General features: G+C 35.0%; 2 protein-coding genes across 2 annotated transcripts; both read right to left on the minus strand.

Annotated features, from left to right (window-relative positions):
* Positions 1-1,015: 1,015 nt before the first annotated feature.
* LOC143624930 (NDR1/HIN1-like protein 26) lies at positions 1,016-3,615 on the minus strand (the record flags this gene model as incomplete). The annotated part of the gene is made up of 2 exons (XM_077095441.1): positions 1,016-1,114; positions 3,061-3,615. Coding segments are annotated over 2 exons (642 nt in total), but the record flags the coding sequence as incomplete, so codon positions are not given.
* Positions 3,616-12,048: 8,433 nt separating this feature from the next.
* On the minus strand, positions 12,049-16,168 carry LOC143625012 (putative WRKY transcription factor 9). The gene is made up of 5 exons (XM_077095509.1): positions 15,938-16,168; positions 13,669-13,809; positions 13,226-13,579; positions 12,808-12,921; positions 12,049-12,696 (listed from the first exon to the last, which is right to left on the minus strand). The coding sequence occupies exons 1-5, from the start codon at positions 16,166-16,168 to the stop codon at positions 12,049-12,051; spliced, it is 1,488 nt and encodes a 495-aa protein (XP_076951624.1).
* Between the last annotated feature and the right edge of the window lie 272 nt (positions 16,169-16,440).

Genomic DNA, 16,440 nt, shown 5'->3' on the forward strand with positions numbered 1-16,440 from the left:
AGTTTTAAATATGAAAACCCGAGAAGTATATGGGGTGAATCGAATAAAAAATATGAAGATAAAGAAGATAAATTTAGAATTTGAATTAAATAGTTAATTTATCATTAGAAGATAATTGTTATAATTGTTATAGTTAAATATAAAATATAAAGTTTATTGTATTATGTTTTTCACTTTTTTGAGTATTGCTAGGAATTTAAGTTCGAGACTTGGGGTAGAAAATAAGTTAAAGTTGGTATAGATAGAGGTGTAGAATTATTGTATTATGTTTGATTATTGTTTTTAATAATATTGAAGAAGTCGAGAACTCGTGATGAGTTATCACAAAATCATTAGTGCTTCTGAGTTGCTTAATCCAATTGAGTTCAGCACCTTGCTTCAACCAACTGTTTTATCTTCGCTCCGGTGGGTCCATCCAAACCTAGATTTCAGCCTATGGCTTAAATCTACAAACCACTATCTATTTTAAGTACCTTGTCCAGCTTTTACAAATTAACTGTTTCGTCAAATTAATCTAATTCATTTTAATCTAATCTTGTGAAATCAAATTATGTTACATACATGAATATTTTATTTATTATTGTCATTAAAAGATTTAAACCGGGTAATATTAGGTATAGTATTAATCATATAATTACTAGGGAGTAGGGACATAAAAAGAAATTTGATCATTTGAAGTCTCCAAACATTTCATTAGTTTCTTAGCATATCCTCTAGAAGATAACGATTTCTAATAGTTAAAATAAAATTAAAATTCTTTGTATAACCTGAAAAGGGATTATAAATATATAATAAAGTTTAAAATAAATAAACATAATTTTAATATGATGTACTTCAATATTTTTCTACATTTTGTTTTTTCTTCTACATTTTCTATATTTTGTTAACAAGGAAAAAGTTGGAAAAATAATATATTTCGTAGTATATCAAGAAATAGAAAAATTATTTATATCAACAGTCAGATCTACCCATTTTTACCGGGTCACATTTTCAAACTGTTATCCAATCTGACTTGATCCAGATCGTGTCATAGTTGCAAACCATCAAATCCACATTGCCTGTAATTGAGGGATTGCTTCTTTGGGCTTATCGCTATAGCACAATCTATGGATACCTGCAAACATCACATACATGTTTTAGGTTATTCCCTTACGAATACAATAAAATAAACGTCTAAACTTTACATTATGTTTTAAATAGTCAACATATATGCATAAATTGAATATTAACATCGAATAACTTATTAGTAAGATATTCTTACATTTATTCAATAGTGATTAATTAAAAAATTGAAGTGAAATTAAGATATTCATATATAATACAATGTTAATTTGGACATAACATCTTATTTTCATTCTAAGCTAGACAGAAGCAGAAACTTGCAACATTGTATGTTTGCTTAACGGTCATGCTCTTCGGCTAACGGTCTTAACGTGCAACTTGAGAACAAAGTTTTGGCTACAAATTCAGTTATAAACACTCAAAATCTTCATATTTAAATAATATTCCAAAGAAACTAATTTGAATTATCTCTCATTAAATATTTCTTAACTAAGTGTACATTCGTCCTTATTAAAAAATGAAATGAGGCAAGCATATTTGATTGGAATTTATTAATGAAAGATGTTTGTATTGGTTATGTAGAAAGACAATTATTTAATATTTAAGACTAAAGTCGTTTCCAAAAGACTAAAATTCGGTAGAAACACCTGAGTAAGTTTAATTTCTTTCTACAAACATAACTTTATTTACTATTCGTTAGCTCATTTCGACACAAATGACAGCATAGGAGTTTTAGGTTGGACTAGAGAGTTTTCTCACATATGATGGGTTTCCTTCTAAGGGTGGTCTCCGAGTCTGGACTGATCTACGAGCTTTCTTTTGAGTATGTGCCAGCCTAGCAACCCCAAGGATCAGTACTCAAAGAATTAACATGATCGGATGGGTCAATGACTCGTCAGTGATCCAAATTGTCGTTAAATAAATAAGATATCTAAAACCAAATTATAAAATAGTTTCCTAAATTTTGGACACTACATTACCATGCTTTTAGCCTGTTTTGACTGGAATGTAGCATGATACACAAATTAAAATAACTAAAGTCTTACGTATCTTGTTATTGTATGAGTCCTTAACCAATTATATACAACATGTGGATAAAAATAATTAACCTAAAGAAAGTGTGGATAAAAATAATTAACCTAAAGAAAGTATATGATTGATTGGAAAGAAATTAACGAACCCGGGCACCTACTCCAATGATTGGGTAGACAACTTTACAGTCTTGTGGTTGTGACGACGCCTCGCCCCTGCCACAGGGCCTTCGCTACCACAATAAGAATGAGTAACCCAAATACAACTTTGGGTGTAAATGAACCGAGTCAAACCCGACTTTAACTAGGCATGAGCTTAGCACTACTATTAAAAGCAGCTCAATCTCTGCTCATGGATATTTTTTAACACTCGAACTCAATTTATTTATTATTATATTTTAATTATAAATATTTATAAATAACGTAATATAACACATATTATCTAGCTATTTTTATCATAAAAATAAGCTAAAAACAAATTTCTTATATTATTTCATTTATTTTTTTGAACGGCCAACGAATCATCCAAATAGGCTACTGTTAAATTCACCGCATTGGATACACTCGTCTTTCGATCCGGGAAAAACCCTCACCCAAGGCCAAAGCCCGTGAACACTTGCCCGAAGGCATGACAGTGCGGTGAGATAAAACTCGTTCAATTAAATGATCAAACTAGTAAAAGCCACCTGATCGCCTAGTCTCTCATCATCACCCTGGTGCCTTTTAAACTAAATGTTGTGGGCGTGAATCAAACCTAGGTCACATAAAACATCAAATCTCTTTCTTACCACTCTACAAATAATTCATGGAACTTATATTATTTTTATTAATTTAACTTTATTCAGCCACTTTATAAACCATTGAACTACAACTTGTATCATCATAAAAACGGCGTACGTTAGCAACAGGCCTATAATTAATGGGCACTAACAACAAAAAGCAACCAACTTAAAAAAGAAACACTAACCTGCACAGCTGGTGAAGTTAACCCAAAGATCCGAATCTTAGTCCGTACATCACCCAATATCCTCAGCTCAACCCGATCATTAACCGAAGCACCCCTCAACAACTCACCAGCATCCGCCTGCATCAGATTAACCCGATCCACCGTCACCGTGGTCTGCACCAGCCTCACACTATGCGTCGCCTGGTAAAACCCGGGAACCACACCTCGTCCCAACGGAATCCCACGGTACATAATATCAAACGTGGATTCCTCGTACTTGATTCCAACTTTGTTGTCGTTTCGTGCAGTGAATATCATGCGTATGACTAAGGACAAAGAGGCGGCGGAGAAGGTTGGAGACGTGGGTACGAGGTTGATGTACTGGATGCCGACTTGTTGGAGAGTGAAGTCGCGTTTTTTGGGTTTGACGGCGAGGAAGATGACGAGGATGACGGCGAGGGTGAGGAGTACGAGGAAGGAGAGTACGAGGAAGAGGCAGCAGCAGCAGCCTTTTAGGGAGGCGGCGGCGGAGGATGACGTGGAGGAGTTTGGGTAGTAGTGTGGGTTCTGGTTGTGATTACATCGGAGGTCATGGTTTTGTAAGCGTATTTTAAGACATGAGCACGTATGTATTTATATATATACACATTTAGCAACTTTCTTAGGCTTTATTACTTGTACCATTTGCTTAAAGATTTGTAAATTTGGGAGATATTTGTTTCAACTCCTTCCACAATTCTTACCACTTCATCCGCTTAAACCCCATTGAGTTTATCTTCACGTGTGTTTATCGTACTCGGATTTACCTAATTTTATAATTTGGTGGGTGGTTTCCTTTTTGTCAGTGAAGGTGGCTATCGAAGTATCGATAGAATCCTTCGGTGATTGGTCTGTCAGAAATGGCTGTTGGTAATTTTGTTTCTAACAGCATGCCACCGAACATGAGCAGGGGATTATTGACGGCTAACGGGAGTATCTACAACCCCCACCACATTTACATATTTGTCCACAAATTTATTTTACGATAGATCGATTAATATAATTTATAAGTGCGTACATGTTATTCAATAATCATTATACAAAAAGAGTGTATGTTATTATCTACGTGTATAAGGCGTAACAGATTACACCTTATGTGATTGTTTTTCATAAATTTTTTTTTTGCCATCTAAAGTATGGTATTTGATTATGTACGTGCTTTGACTTCAACTTTTCCTAAGCATGTTACATGGATGCATATTGCATAAAGTTAGCTGAATTATGTTGTTTGCCTGCATTCAATATTCTGTTTCTTTTCTTTCAAAAATTTGTTTTTTATTTAATATGATATACTTATTTTGTAATTTCGACTTTGCTGATGTATGATGTCAAGGTTAATTATGCTTACAATGTACCTGATGGTGGCGGTAGTGGTGGTGGTGGAAGGCGAACGGTGGGTGGTGGTGGTAGAATCTCGTCTCTCAAGACGAGATTTAAAAATCTCTTTTTCTTAAAATTTGAAAATATGGACGGAAAATGTAGGAAACATAAAAAAACAGTATTAGGAGACGCCTTTTTGAGAAAAAAAAAAGTTTAGGAAAAATTTGAACTTTTGCTCAAACATTTCAAAATAATTTGGATTTTACCTTGAATATTTTCCCAAATTTTGTCTGCTCTCTAACATTCTTTAAAGATTTGGTCTGCTCACTCATATTTATTATCTTTTCCCAATACGTCTTAAAATTTCAAATTCTAAATAATTCTCAAGAAAAAATAGCTATTTTGGGCTTTCTTTCTCTAGAAATGACTATTTTGAGAATTTTCCTCAAGAAATTATCTTCATAACTAAAAGATGGAGAACTTCAACAATGGATCAACAAGTGAGCCACCAAGATTTGTTCATACTGAGTTTACGATATAGAAGAGAATGATGATTCACTTTCTCAACATCCTAATTAAAGGGAAACCTCAAATGATTTAGTTAAGTTGGCAATCAGCAAGGCTCTTGTTAATAATTGGTCTAAATCTTCTAATGGTTTTCGAAAGATGTTAGTTAAATGCTCAGAGTTCAAAGTCGAATTAAGTTTGACATTGGATGTATTCACCGAACACCTACTAATTGCACTTAGCACCAACAGAGGTAACGAAAGTTGGTAATGTGCCTGAACGTACAACTCCAAACGTTGTACAATCTAAAATTAATGAAACTATAAGGAATTGCATATTTGCACTATTATAACACGGTTTTGTTATCCAACAGGGTTCAACGGGTTGTGCATAGTAATTTTCGACTTTTAAGACCAAAAACTTTGTTTCTAATTTAGTAGGATTTGTTTTGTTATCCAAAAGAGGGTTGCGGCGCAACTTATTAAATTGTCAATTAATTATTTGAGCTTTTATTTTTAAATTGAAACGTAGTGATTACATTGAAAGAGAAGACAAGCAGACAAGCATGCAACAAGTTGTGCCGCTACCACTTTAAAATATATATACATAAGTTTAATATAATTCTGTAGAATAAAATTTTTTAGTCAGTAAACAATGCAATGGAGTTGACCTATCTTTATGTGTGTTTAACGTCTAAATAGGATTAATAAAGTTATATTGATTGATTCAAAATTTCAAGATTCAAGATTCACATACTATTTTTGGTTAATTATATATATATATATATATTTTGTAACTCCTTGAGTCCTTGGTAACGGGGAAGTTACTCGTGGTTGCAAAGGGCCAATTGCATTGTCATGATGTCACGTTATTTTTTAGTAATGGTCACAATATTTGAGCGAGTTTTTTCTGAGAAGTGATTTCAACCGTTCAAATTGATTCTGACGTCGCAGACCTGGCTCACCTAGAAACACCATCAAGGAAGAAACTCAACACTGTAAAAAAAAACTCTCATTGAGTCAAGTTTCGAACATAAGACCATTATGTGTGTTTGCGATTTTAAATTAACATCATATTACTATTATTGTTGTAATACTATTTACTTTTGAAACGTGGTAATATAAATTTTGTATGTGCCAAGAACCCCTTGGGGTTGGATAGATTAATCGTACTTTAAGAAATTAACTTTGAGGCCGGATTATATTATTAAAACATAATATTTAAGATTAAAGGTGTATAGAAACATAATATTTAACTTTGAGGGAATATAGAAACTATTGATGAGCAATTGTCAATGTTGCACTAAAAAATATATATGTGCAATCAGTGAAGTATTTGTATACATACTTTTTCTTAGTCTCAATTGCAGCATCTAGTTGTTCGATAAGAATTCACTGAATACAAAACATACAATTTACATCAAAATTATGGTAACTTTTGGTAGGCGGGATTAAAGAGAGAATGAAATAAGTCATTGTGAGAAAATGAAAAAAGATGTGCTTGGTTGGTTAATGGATGAAATCAACGATTAAACAAGGAATCTCATTCCATCAAATCCACACCCCCCCCCCCCCAAATCCTTTTTTTTCATTTCATTCATCATCCACCTTAATCTCTAAATAACACCATCTGATAACCCCCAACACCACCATCGTCGCCGCCGCCGCCACCACCGTCACCGCCATACCACCAACGTCACCATCACTGTAGCTGCATGACCACCATCGTCGTTGCCGCTTCCACCGTCATTGCCACCATCATCGTTGCAGGCACCACCATCGCCATTGCAATTTATTTTTGTATTTTTTTTAATTTTGAAATATGAATATTTCTTTATACACTTCTTTTATTTATCTTTTTTGCTACCAAACAACATAAAATAATAATTCATTTTATTCCTATAGGTTAATCAAACATGACAAAGCAACGATAATAAGTCAATTCATTCCCTTATTCATTTCATTCGTTCTTCCATTCTCCATTTCATTGTCACCAACCAAACATACCCTAAAGGATTTCCATGCACCTATGAAGAACCCGTTGCCAATCCATTGGTGAAGATATTCACCTCGGTAATAAATCAGATATAAAAGGATAGAAAAGATAAATTTATAGTACATACAAAAACTTTTGTGAAAAAAATTTAAACTACAGAGCAAAGGGGGTCAGGGAATCTCAACTCTCATGGCCCATGCTATCTCTTAATAAGCTACACCCCTGCACATAAACAATGATTAATAATCTAGTAAATTCAAATTAATAAAACTCAAGACGATTACAATAAAGTAATAGACAAAAAGACAACAAGTTGCGCTGCAAGAGATATTTGAATTTGTTTACATTGAATTATTTAAATAGAATTATTTTATAAAATGGATTCATTGGGTTGATGAATGATTCATGGCGCATGTTGATTAATTCAAGATCAGATGCTATCACTTCAATAAAATCCTAGGAAATAACGAGCTACTATGTTTCATGAGAGCCAATAACTTTGATTCAATGCCACATAGGCATTGTACAACTTCATCATCATAGGTTTCTTTTAGGGTTCTTGGAACATAGTACAAATCTCTTCTAACAATCGCATAATTATCATTATACATCGTAACGTTCATTTACACGAGAAACCATAGCAAACGTATATTGTAATCTAGCTAAAAAGTAGGATGTGTGAATTATTATACTAATTTAGTATACGGGTATGCGATTTTGCAGTGTGTGGCATATTAACAAATTCTGAGCAACATCGATCGCATTAGTGGATCCTGAGTGACCAAGTCTCTCATCAGCGGGACATATATAACTAAAAAAACAAGTTGTTTCAAATAAATTACATGTATGTTTGGTTGAAGGTAATGAAATGAAGAGAATATTTAATGAAGAATGAATGAAATAGGCAAGTAATGAAAAAAATTATTATTATTTCTTTGTCTTGTTTGGTTAACCTATGAGAATTAAATAAATTATTACTTTATGATATTCCAAAAAAATTGTATGAATGAGATAGAAAATAATAAAAACACTTCTATCTCATTTTTTTATCAAAAAAATAAATAAATAAAACTGCAATGACGACGGTGGTGTTGTTAGCTCTGGCAACGAAAATGGTGGTGGCAGTGGCGATAGTGGTGCTAGGGGTAACGGTGGTCAAGTGGTGGTAGCATTGGTAGTGATGGCGATGGTAGGGTGGTGGCGACGGTGGTGGTGATCAGGCAGCGACAGTGGTGGTGGCGGTGATGGTCAGGCGGCGGCGGTGACAGTGTTTGTGGTGGTTACGGCAATGATGGTGGCGGCGGTGGTGGCGGCCAGGTGTTGGTGGTCGCAATGGTAGTGGTGGTTGTGTTGTTAGGTGGTGGTATTGTTGAGAAATGAGGGTGAAGGAGAAATGAAATGAAAAAAAAGGAGGGTGGAAATGAATGATTTTGATGGAATGAGATTCCATGTGTAATGGATGATTCCATTCTATTAAGCAACCAGACATCGCTTTTTTTATTCTCACGCCATGAACCATTTCATTCCTCCTATCATTATTGCATACCAAGCACTACCAAAATTGTAGGAAAAAAATATTCAAACTCCCTAATATTACATGTGAACGACAATGATTGTAAATTCAAACTCCAAATAGGGTCGTCTTAGCAGCATGTGTGGGCTAGGCAATCGTGTAAGGCCCATCGAGGTTTGAGGCCCAAAAGTTTTTAATTTCTTTGAATCTATTTCATATATTATATGAGTTTTTAATTTCTTTTAATATATTTCGAAGCCCATTGTTAAAGTTCGTGCAATGCACACGACAACTATCATGCTCTTAGAGACGACCCAGACTTCAAATATAATTATATGGTGAATAACATGTGACTAAAGCACAAACCTAAAAAAAATAACAATAACTAAAACACAATAAGACATCTTAATTCTTTAAGATAATGTGTTATGGTTTAAACAATTGGTCATACTAGCCCATTCCACGTGGACTCATCGGGTCCAAACACCGCTACACTAGGGCGCCAAAGGACGTTGAAAGGCAAGTGTGTGTTGGGTCACGGGCGATTGGGCATTTTTAACCGTCGGATGCTTTGGAAAATGAGCCAAACAACTATTTGCATTTAATTAAAAACTATTTAGTAAATTGAATGTAAAACTATAAATACCAATCAAGCCAATTTATTTTGTTCACACCTCTACAACTCTATATCTTCTAAAATAATATTAAAAAAATAGATTTATCATCTTCGGATTCATCCGAGGAATCCAAGGAAGACAAGCTATTGATAACTCTATATCTTCTAAAATAATATTAAAAAAATAGATTTATCATCTTCGGATTCATCCGAAGAATCCAAGAAAGACAAGCTATTGATAGATCCTTCTCTAGTCACAATATGATATATTAACCATCATGTTGAAAGCTCATGTGCATGTACAAGACGACGTTGGAGTTGATTGGGATCGTGTGGCCGTTATTGAGCATCTTGTATGAGACTATTTTGTGACAACCCCATATATAAAGTTTTAAGCGTCTTTTTTTGCATGAGTAGACACTATTCGTACGAATAGTTGCCACTTTAATTACAACGAGTGCATATCTAGTTTTACAAAAGAGGTCGAACGTTTTGAGTTTAGCAGGTTTTACTATTTTTCTTAAGTGTATGTTGATTTGCTATTTGTCAATTTCAACACTAATGCAATGAGTGTTTGAAAATGTTGAGAAAACAATCACGATACTATACACAATTTTTTGAAGCTATTATTTAATTTTTGTTACAATTATTATTATTTAGTTTTTGATAGTATTAAGTGTATACGGTAGGAGTGGTCGAACTGTCTCATTGCCTGGCCATAATGCTTGTAGTCGTGGCAACATATGAAGATATTTGGATCTACCATGCATTCCTTGGTACCAATCCAACAATGATATAAATGCTATTGATCAAGTACAAATATTATCAGCAAAATGGCAGCATTCATCTAGAGTATGCCACCATCATGAATGGGCATTCACGGTTCTGTAAAAACAAAAGTGGGCTATCATCGCTATATGGCTCGAATTTGGTTAAAAGAAATGATAAGGAATGTAATCTACACTTCTTCGATTTTACATGATACGATTTTGGAGGGCAAAGTGAAATCAATTTTCAAAACTATGAAGGTGACGTCCAACCGGTGCCGCAAAGAAACAAACTAATCATCTAAAATACACACTATATAGGGAAACACGTAACAGTCTCCGAGTGGATTTGAAGTTAAAACATATTTGGAAGTTTAATCACGTGGTATGATTAATTTTGTGTCTAGTATCTACTAATCTACTAATTATAATAAACAAAAATATGGTTCAATCAAATATCCTTTTATTTATATAATAGTTTGCTAAGTGTCCCTCTATCTTTTCATCTTTAATTCTAAATTATTTTATTAAAATAAATTATTTAAAATTTTTCATAACTTATCTATCTAACACATCAAAGCATCAAAATTCTAACATGTTTTTCCTCATAATATTTAATTTTAACAAAAAGAAATGTTTTTTTAATGTTAACAAACAATCATTTTTTTCATTGTTGGCCATGTGGTGTTACATGCTCATATGAATCAAATCTAGATAAATACATTCCAGGAAAAATACATGTAAATATGTCCAAAATATCTAACGGTCGTTGCTATCCTAAACCTATAATGGTTTCATGTTGTTAGGGAGGTTTTGTTGCTTTGAAAAAATAAAGCTGCTTTTTATATTTAAGATAATATTTTTTATGTTTTAAAATACCTTTTCAGTTTTTATGGACTAACATTGTTTTAACCTCTTAGTATCTGGTGTTTTCCTTATATATTTTTTTTGAATGTTAAAACACAAATATTGATTATATTGCTTTATAATATAATATATTTATTTAAACTTTGTGTATTGTTTATTTAAGTATTTGTATGAGTTGTATCAATCTTTTTTTAATACTATTCTTCTTAAAAATATAAATCCATATATCAAATTAATATTAGTACCAAATGATTTATGTTTTTAGTAACAATCGTGTGTTATTAGTAAGAAAAGTTAATTAAATAAATTTTAAGCATTATATAGAAGGAAAGTTTTTAGAGATTTATGTTGCACTTTTTAGATTAAAATTAGAGATTGAGTCAATCTTCTAATATTCTATAAAGAGGGTAACTACAAATGTTGTATATGAAGAATTTTTTAGAGATTAATGAAAATTTACTATCTAATTTTCTTTTTCTTTTTTATTTTATGAAAATTTTATTGTATTCAATGTTATAATACATATTCATATTCATTTATCTAATGTCAAATTAGTATAAGTATTTCACATTGTTTTGATCGTTTGTTAATATAGTTTACCTAACCCGTGTATACATGGGTATTTAACCTAGTTTTTTGTATATAAAAAGTAGAAAGTTGAAAAATATGAACCATTATTATAAAATTAAACGAATTTAAGTTTGTATGTTTTCTCTTGAAACAATTTCATGCTTGGTAATGAAACTCATATATGTTTTTGTTTGTTTGTTTTCATTCTAATATTTACAAAACAAAAACTTAATTTCTGTAATGTCGAGTGGGTACAATATTAATGCATTCCATGTACTTCATTAATGACCATGAATTAAAGTAATCTATTATTTAGTTCTTGACTGATTAACAGCATTGAAGAGCTCACATGCATGGAACCACCCCGTCCTTAATAAACAAAACAAATGAAACACAGTTTAAAAGAATAAATAAATGAAGCTTCATTAATTTCCTGCTGAAGCTCTTTAAATAACACGTAAAAATAATCATATAATGTGAAAATTATGATTTATAACACGCACACATAGAGGAGAAGGTTTTGGCTTCAGGAGCCACAGATAACAAGAATTAAACGAAATTTTGCGTTAAAAAAAGTATATAAGACGTTTGCGGTTGAAGATTCGTAGTCTTTAACTTACAAAGTTATAAAAGTACAAATCTAATACTAGGTGCTTGTACATTTAAGAACCAATATATTTAAAAGATTACAACTGTATAATGCATTTGTAAATATAGCAATTATGTAAATAGTTACTGTAAACAAAGTAATGCTTATGAGTACTCGATCTAGCTTGATCGATACTTGTAACTCGTCGTATTATTTTAAAATGAAGCTAACCTTTTCTGGAGAGCGATTCAAGAACCCATGTTTTGCCACCGGAGCTACCACCATCACTCTCTCGATCCGTGGAACCATCTGCATGAATGTTACTAGGTATTTGGCTCTCTTTATTAATAATAGAAGAGATCGCAGCCGCAACAGCAACCCTAATTAAACTAGGATGCGAAGCAATGGCACTCATGTTCTCCGCCATAATTGACTTACTGTTACTGTTACTATTATTGTTGACATTCTCTCCACCTTGATTTGATCTAGAAATATAGCTTCCATTAGGGAACTTGTTAGGCATCCAAGGAGGGTTTGAAATTGGGATATGATGGAGATTCATTGGATTATTGGTAAGATCAAAGATAATGCCTTTTGAAGGGTCATTTAGGTTCGTTGTTCTAGCATGTGTTGATGAATATTGAGAAGAATGAGGGTTCATGATGCCCGAAGACATGTGGTAATTAGCGAAAGGCGTCTGGTTCATGGCTCCAGGTTCAGATGGAAAAGAATTGTTTGAATCTAGTAGCATGAAGGATCCTGCTGTTGCTGATGTTGTTGATGCCATTGCAGTGGCGCCTACGGGTAGTGGATGGTTGTGATTACCCTCATACGTCGTGATTAGTATCGACATGTCCTCTAAACATCTTTGCACCTACATAATTATACATGTAAGAAAAAAAACCATGAATTTACAACATTTGAAATGGATTTATTTTGCTAATTGTAAGGAAAAAAAAACAAATAAAGCTATGTCGGGACCAACCTGTTTTCTAACCGGACAACCAGGAGAGACTGTACAACGATAGTATGCTCGAGGGCAAGGATTTCCCTTAGCGATCTTTTGCCCGTATTTTCTCCATTGACATCCATCATTCATCTAGAAAAATATGACACTCGGGTTGTAAATTCGTAATCAAGAAAAACAACTGTTTTCTTATAAATGTGTCACGTACTACAGTTTGGCAGATTAAGCAATTTGGTGAAACCAATAAGATGCAAGTGAAAGATAACACCATTATAATTGAAATAGTTTTCTATAAAATCTTTCATCTTGAAAACTAATGTTTTTCTCGTGCAATTTAACACGAAGATTAGTTTTTGGCAATGAATACAAATTAAGTTAAATAAAACACCATATTATGAAGCTAATAAATTTCAGCAGAAATATGATTAAAACTTACTGTGGCAGCTTCACATCTTGCTCTTACTGTAACCCTAGCTTTTCTGTTAGGAAACGATGCGATCAAGTTATTCGCATTGTTAGTAGCTTTATCGTCACCACCAAAATCGCCTGGATTATTAAGAGTGCTTTTTTGCATGGGCATAACCCTTGTTATGCTCTCTGGTAAATCCTTATGACTCCCTTCATGATGATCATTTGCACGTTGGGATGTTGCAGTGTTACTTTGAATCCTTAGCGACAAACCTAAATCCTCGTTTTCATTTTCGCTTTCTTGAAGTGGCAATTTTGGGCTAGTTTTCTTGGTTTCCTGATTTTCGTAGCGCCCGTTAAGAGGCAGAAAGACTTTTAAATCCTGTACATAAGGTTTAAACTTTAAAGACCATAAATTATCTTCAGAAAACATGTCTTTACATGCTGATTACTAATAAAACATTAGCATACCTTGACTGAATTCGGTGGTTGTCGAATAATCGAAAATTTCATTTGTAGATCATGGAAGTCTTTCATGTTTTTCTCTACTATTTGTCTCAGCACCTTGTTCTCCTCTTTCATCCTATTCATCTCCATCTTCAACATAGATAACTTGCATAAAAAAAATACAAGTTATATTAATATTATTATTTTTTGAACAGTGATGACATCCAAGATGTTTACCTTTGGATACCATTCAGGTGCCGCCGTAAATATACGAATTATTAGTAAGGTTAGCATGTATTATATCCAGGGTTTTGAAAGTGAAGAAACACTAATCGACCCCGGCAGATTACGGATAATCTGGGGGTTAAATAGATGTTTCCCACGAGGGTTAGGTCCGGCAAGATGGTTATTCTTCTGGTGACCTGCAAAACAGACACCGTGAGCTCGTTACTGAGAAGGGGGTACCTCCTTGTGACCACCCTCCGGCGTGAGAATCAGACTAGATTGCTCTTGAATATGTGTATATTAAGAGAAATAGCTAGAGAGAAGATGATGATACCGTTCCAAGGTGTTGGAGTATTTATAGCCGAAGGTCGGTGTCCAAGAAGGTACAGCCGGCTGTATTATATTCCTTTTCTACCAACTGTGGGCTACGCACGTGTCGTGCTGGTGGTTGGTGGGTAGGCAGCGGCTGATAGTGACATGGCCGGCTGATTCCAAGATCCTTTTTGGTTTCAATTCCCTTCGAGAATTGAAACCAAGAAGGATATTCTCGCAGGGAATTGAAACCAAGAAGGATCTTCTGGGCCATGCTTGCGGAAACGGAAATAACATCCCCGCATAGCGGGAACGTTGAGAACTAGATTGTTTGAAGCTCCAAGATGGAATTGGTTGTTTAACATAATTGATCACTATGTTTAAAACTACCAAAACCTCATGGAGAATCTACACAAGTGGAACTCAACGCTCCTGACTTGCGAGTAGGTTACAGACCTACCCGCATCATACCCAAAGATCAAGCAGAAAAGTCGGGAATTTCTGCAAGTGACATTAGGACTTCCGCGGGAAGAATCCCCATGGAAAACCTTAAAACTAAACCCTTTTCAAAACCCCTTGCTTAAGTCCAAAAGTTCACCTCACTTATTAACAATTCATGAGAAGAACATTGGACTGGGGGGACTTGAAGAGGTAGGTCCCAGCAGAGTCCAGTTGGACCCGCAAGACTCACCTTGAACAGGGACGTCTGCGCGGTTGGACCCGCAAGACTCACCTTAAACAGGGACGTCTGCGTAGTTGGACCCGCAAGACTCACCTCGAAGAGGGACGTCTGCGCAGTTGGACTCGCAAGACTCACCTTAGAGGGACGTCTGCGCAAAGACCAACTGGATCCGCAGGGACGTCCTTACGCGCAGTACGCAAGCTGTTCCCGCAGGAAAAGCCTCCCAATGGTGACGTACTCCGCCTGTTCCCGCAGCTACGGATACTAGCCATCAGGGAAGGCTACCCGCACAGCAAGGCTACACGCACAAGGCACTAACTCAAATAATTCAGTAATGTCACCTGAAGAGGGAATGAGCAAGCCGGGAATACTCCCGCCCAAAGCCGGGAATTCTCCCGCCCAAATGAGCCAGTCCGTACGCTTCTGGAAGATCTTTTGTACTATACCTGCCAAGGTATGGACAAAATAGACAAGATCTGACCAAAGCATCCCATGAACCAATCACAGGGTGACAGCTCACCGACAACAGTACGAGGAGCACGCTCTAGTACAAAATGTCACTATCAGCCGCTGCCTACTCACCAACCCTTGTCGTGGCACGTACATAGCCTGCAGTTGGTGGAAAATGAATAGTACACAGCCGGCGGAAAAGGAATAGTACACAGCCGGCCATGTCACTATCAGCCGCTGTCTACCCACCAACTACCAGCATGGCACGTGCGTAGCCCACAGTTGGTAGAAAAAGAATATTATACAGCTGGCTGTACCTGCTTGGAAACCTACCTTCGGCTATAAATACTCCAACACCTTGGAATGGTATCATCATCTTCTCTCTAGCTATTTCTCTTAATATACACTTATATTCAAGAGCAATCTAGTCTGATTCTCACGCCGGAGGGTGGTCACAAGGAGGTATCCCCCCTTCTCCGTGACGAGCTCACGGTGTCTGTTTTGCAGGTCATCAGAAGAACAACCATCTTTGCCGGACCTAACCCTCGTGGGAAACATCTATTTAACCCCTAGATTATCCGTAATCTGCCGGGGTCAATTAGTGTTTCTTCAGAAAGGTTGTACCTTTTCTTTATGATGAATATTATCAAGCTCTTGTCTTTCTGGTGCTTCAGTTAGGTTGGTGGTAGTTTGTACATCATTTTTTGATTCATGTACTTCATGAGCATCATCATCAACATGATCATGATGATCTGAGTTTGATGATTCTTTAGCAGGTTGTTGATCTTGAGCATCAAGCTTTAGAGTCAAATCAATCTCCATTTCTGTATTGTTATTCTCTTCTTCTGTTGCCATGCTTAAGGAACCTCTCACTTTCTCTCTCTAGAATGCTACACGAAAGTCAATTCCCTCGTCTCAAGGGAGGTATTTAGACACACAAAGGATGCATCTAACTATTGACTTTCAATAGGTCCTTCATATTTTCCCAAACAATATTTTACTTACTTTGTTAATTCACTTATTTCTTTTTTTAATGCCAACTACACTATAAAAGTTTTGCGATCCATTAAACTAGTAGTTTAGTTTAAGTTACATTAGAGCATCCGTAACGATAGACCTCTACAGTA

Source organism: Bidens hawaiensis, unplaced genomic scaffold, assembly GCF_021521415.1.
Source record: "Bidens hawaiensis isolate Kalapana, Puna unplaced genomic scaffold, B.hawaiensis_p1.1 tig00000055_1, whole genome shotgun sequence".
In the NCBI taxonomy this organism is placed as follows: Eukaryota; Viridiplantae; Streptophyta; class Magnoliopsida; order Asterales; family Asteraceae; genus Bidens; species Bidens hawaiensis.

What these genes read in the sequence shown, in the direction of transcription:
- LOC143625012 (XM_077095509.1), bottom strand. Translation starts at nt 16,168, where the DNA reads ATGGCAACAGAAGAAGAGAATAACAATACAGAAATGGAGATTGATTTG. An exon ending in AACCACCGAATTCAGTCAAG is followed by an intron (nt 13,580 to 13,668) that starts GTATGCTAATGT and finishes CCTTATGTACAG; the next exon opens with GATTTAAAAGTCTTTCTGCC. An exon ending in CAAGATGTGAAGCTGCCACA is followed by an intron (nt 12,922 to 13,225) that starts GTAAGTTTTAAT and finishes ATATTTTTCTAG; the next exon opens with ATGAATGATGGATGTCAATG.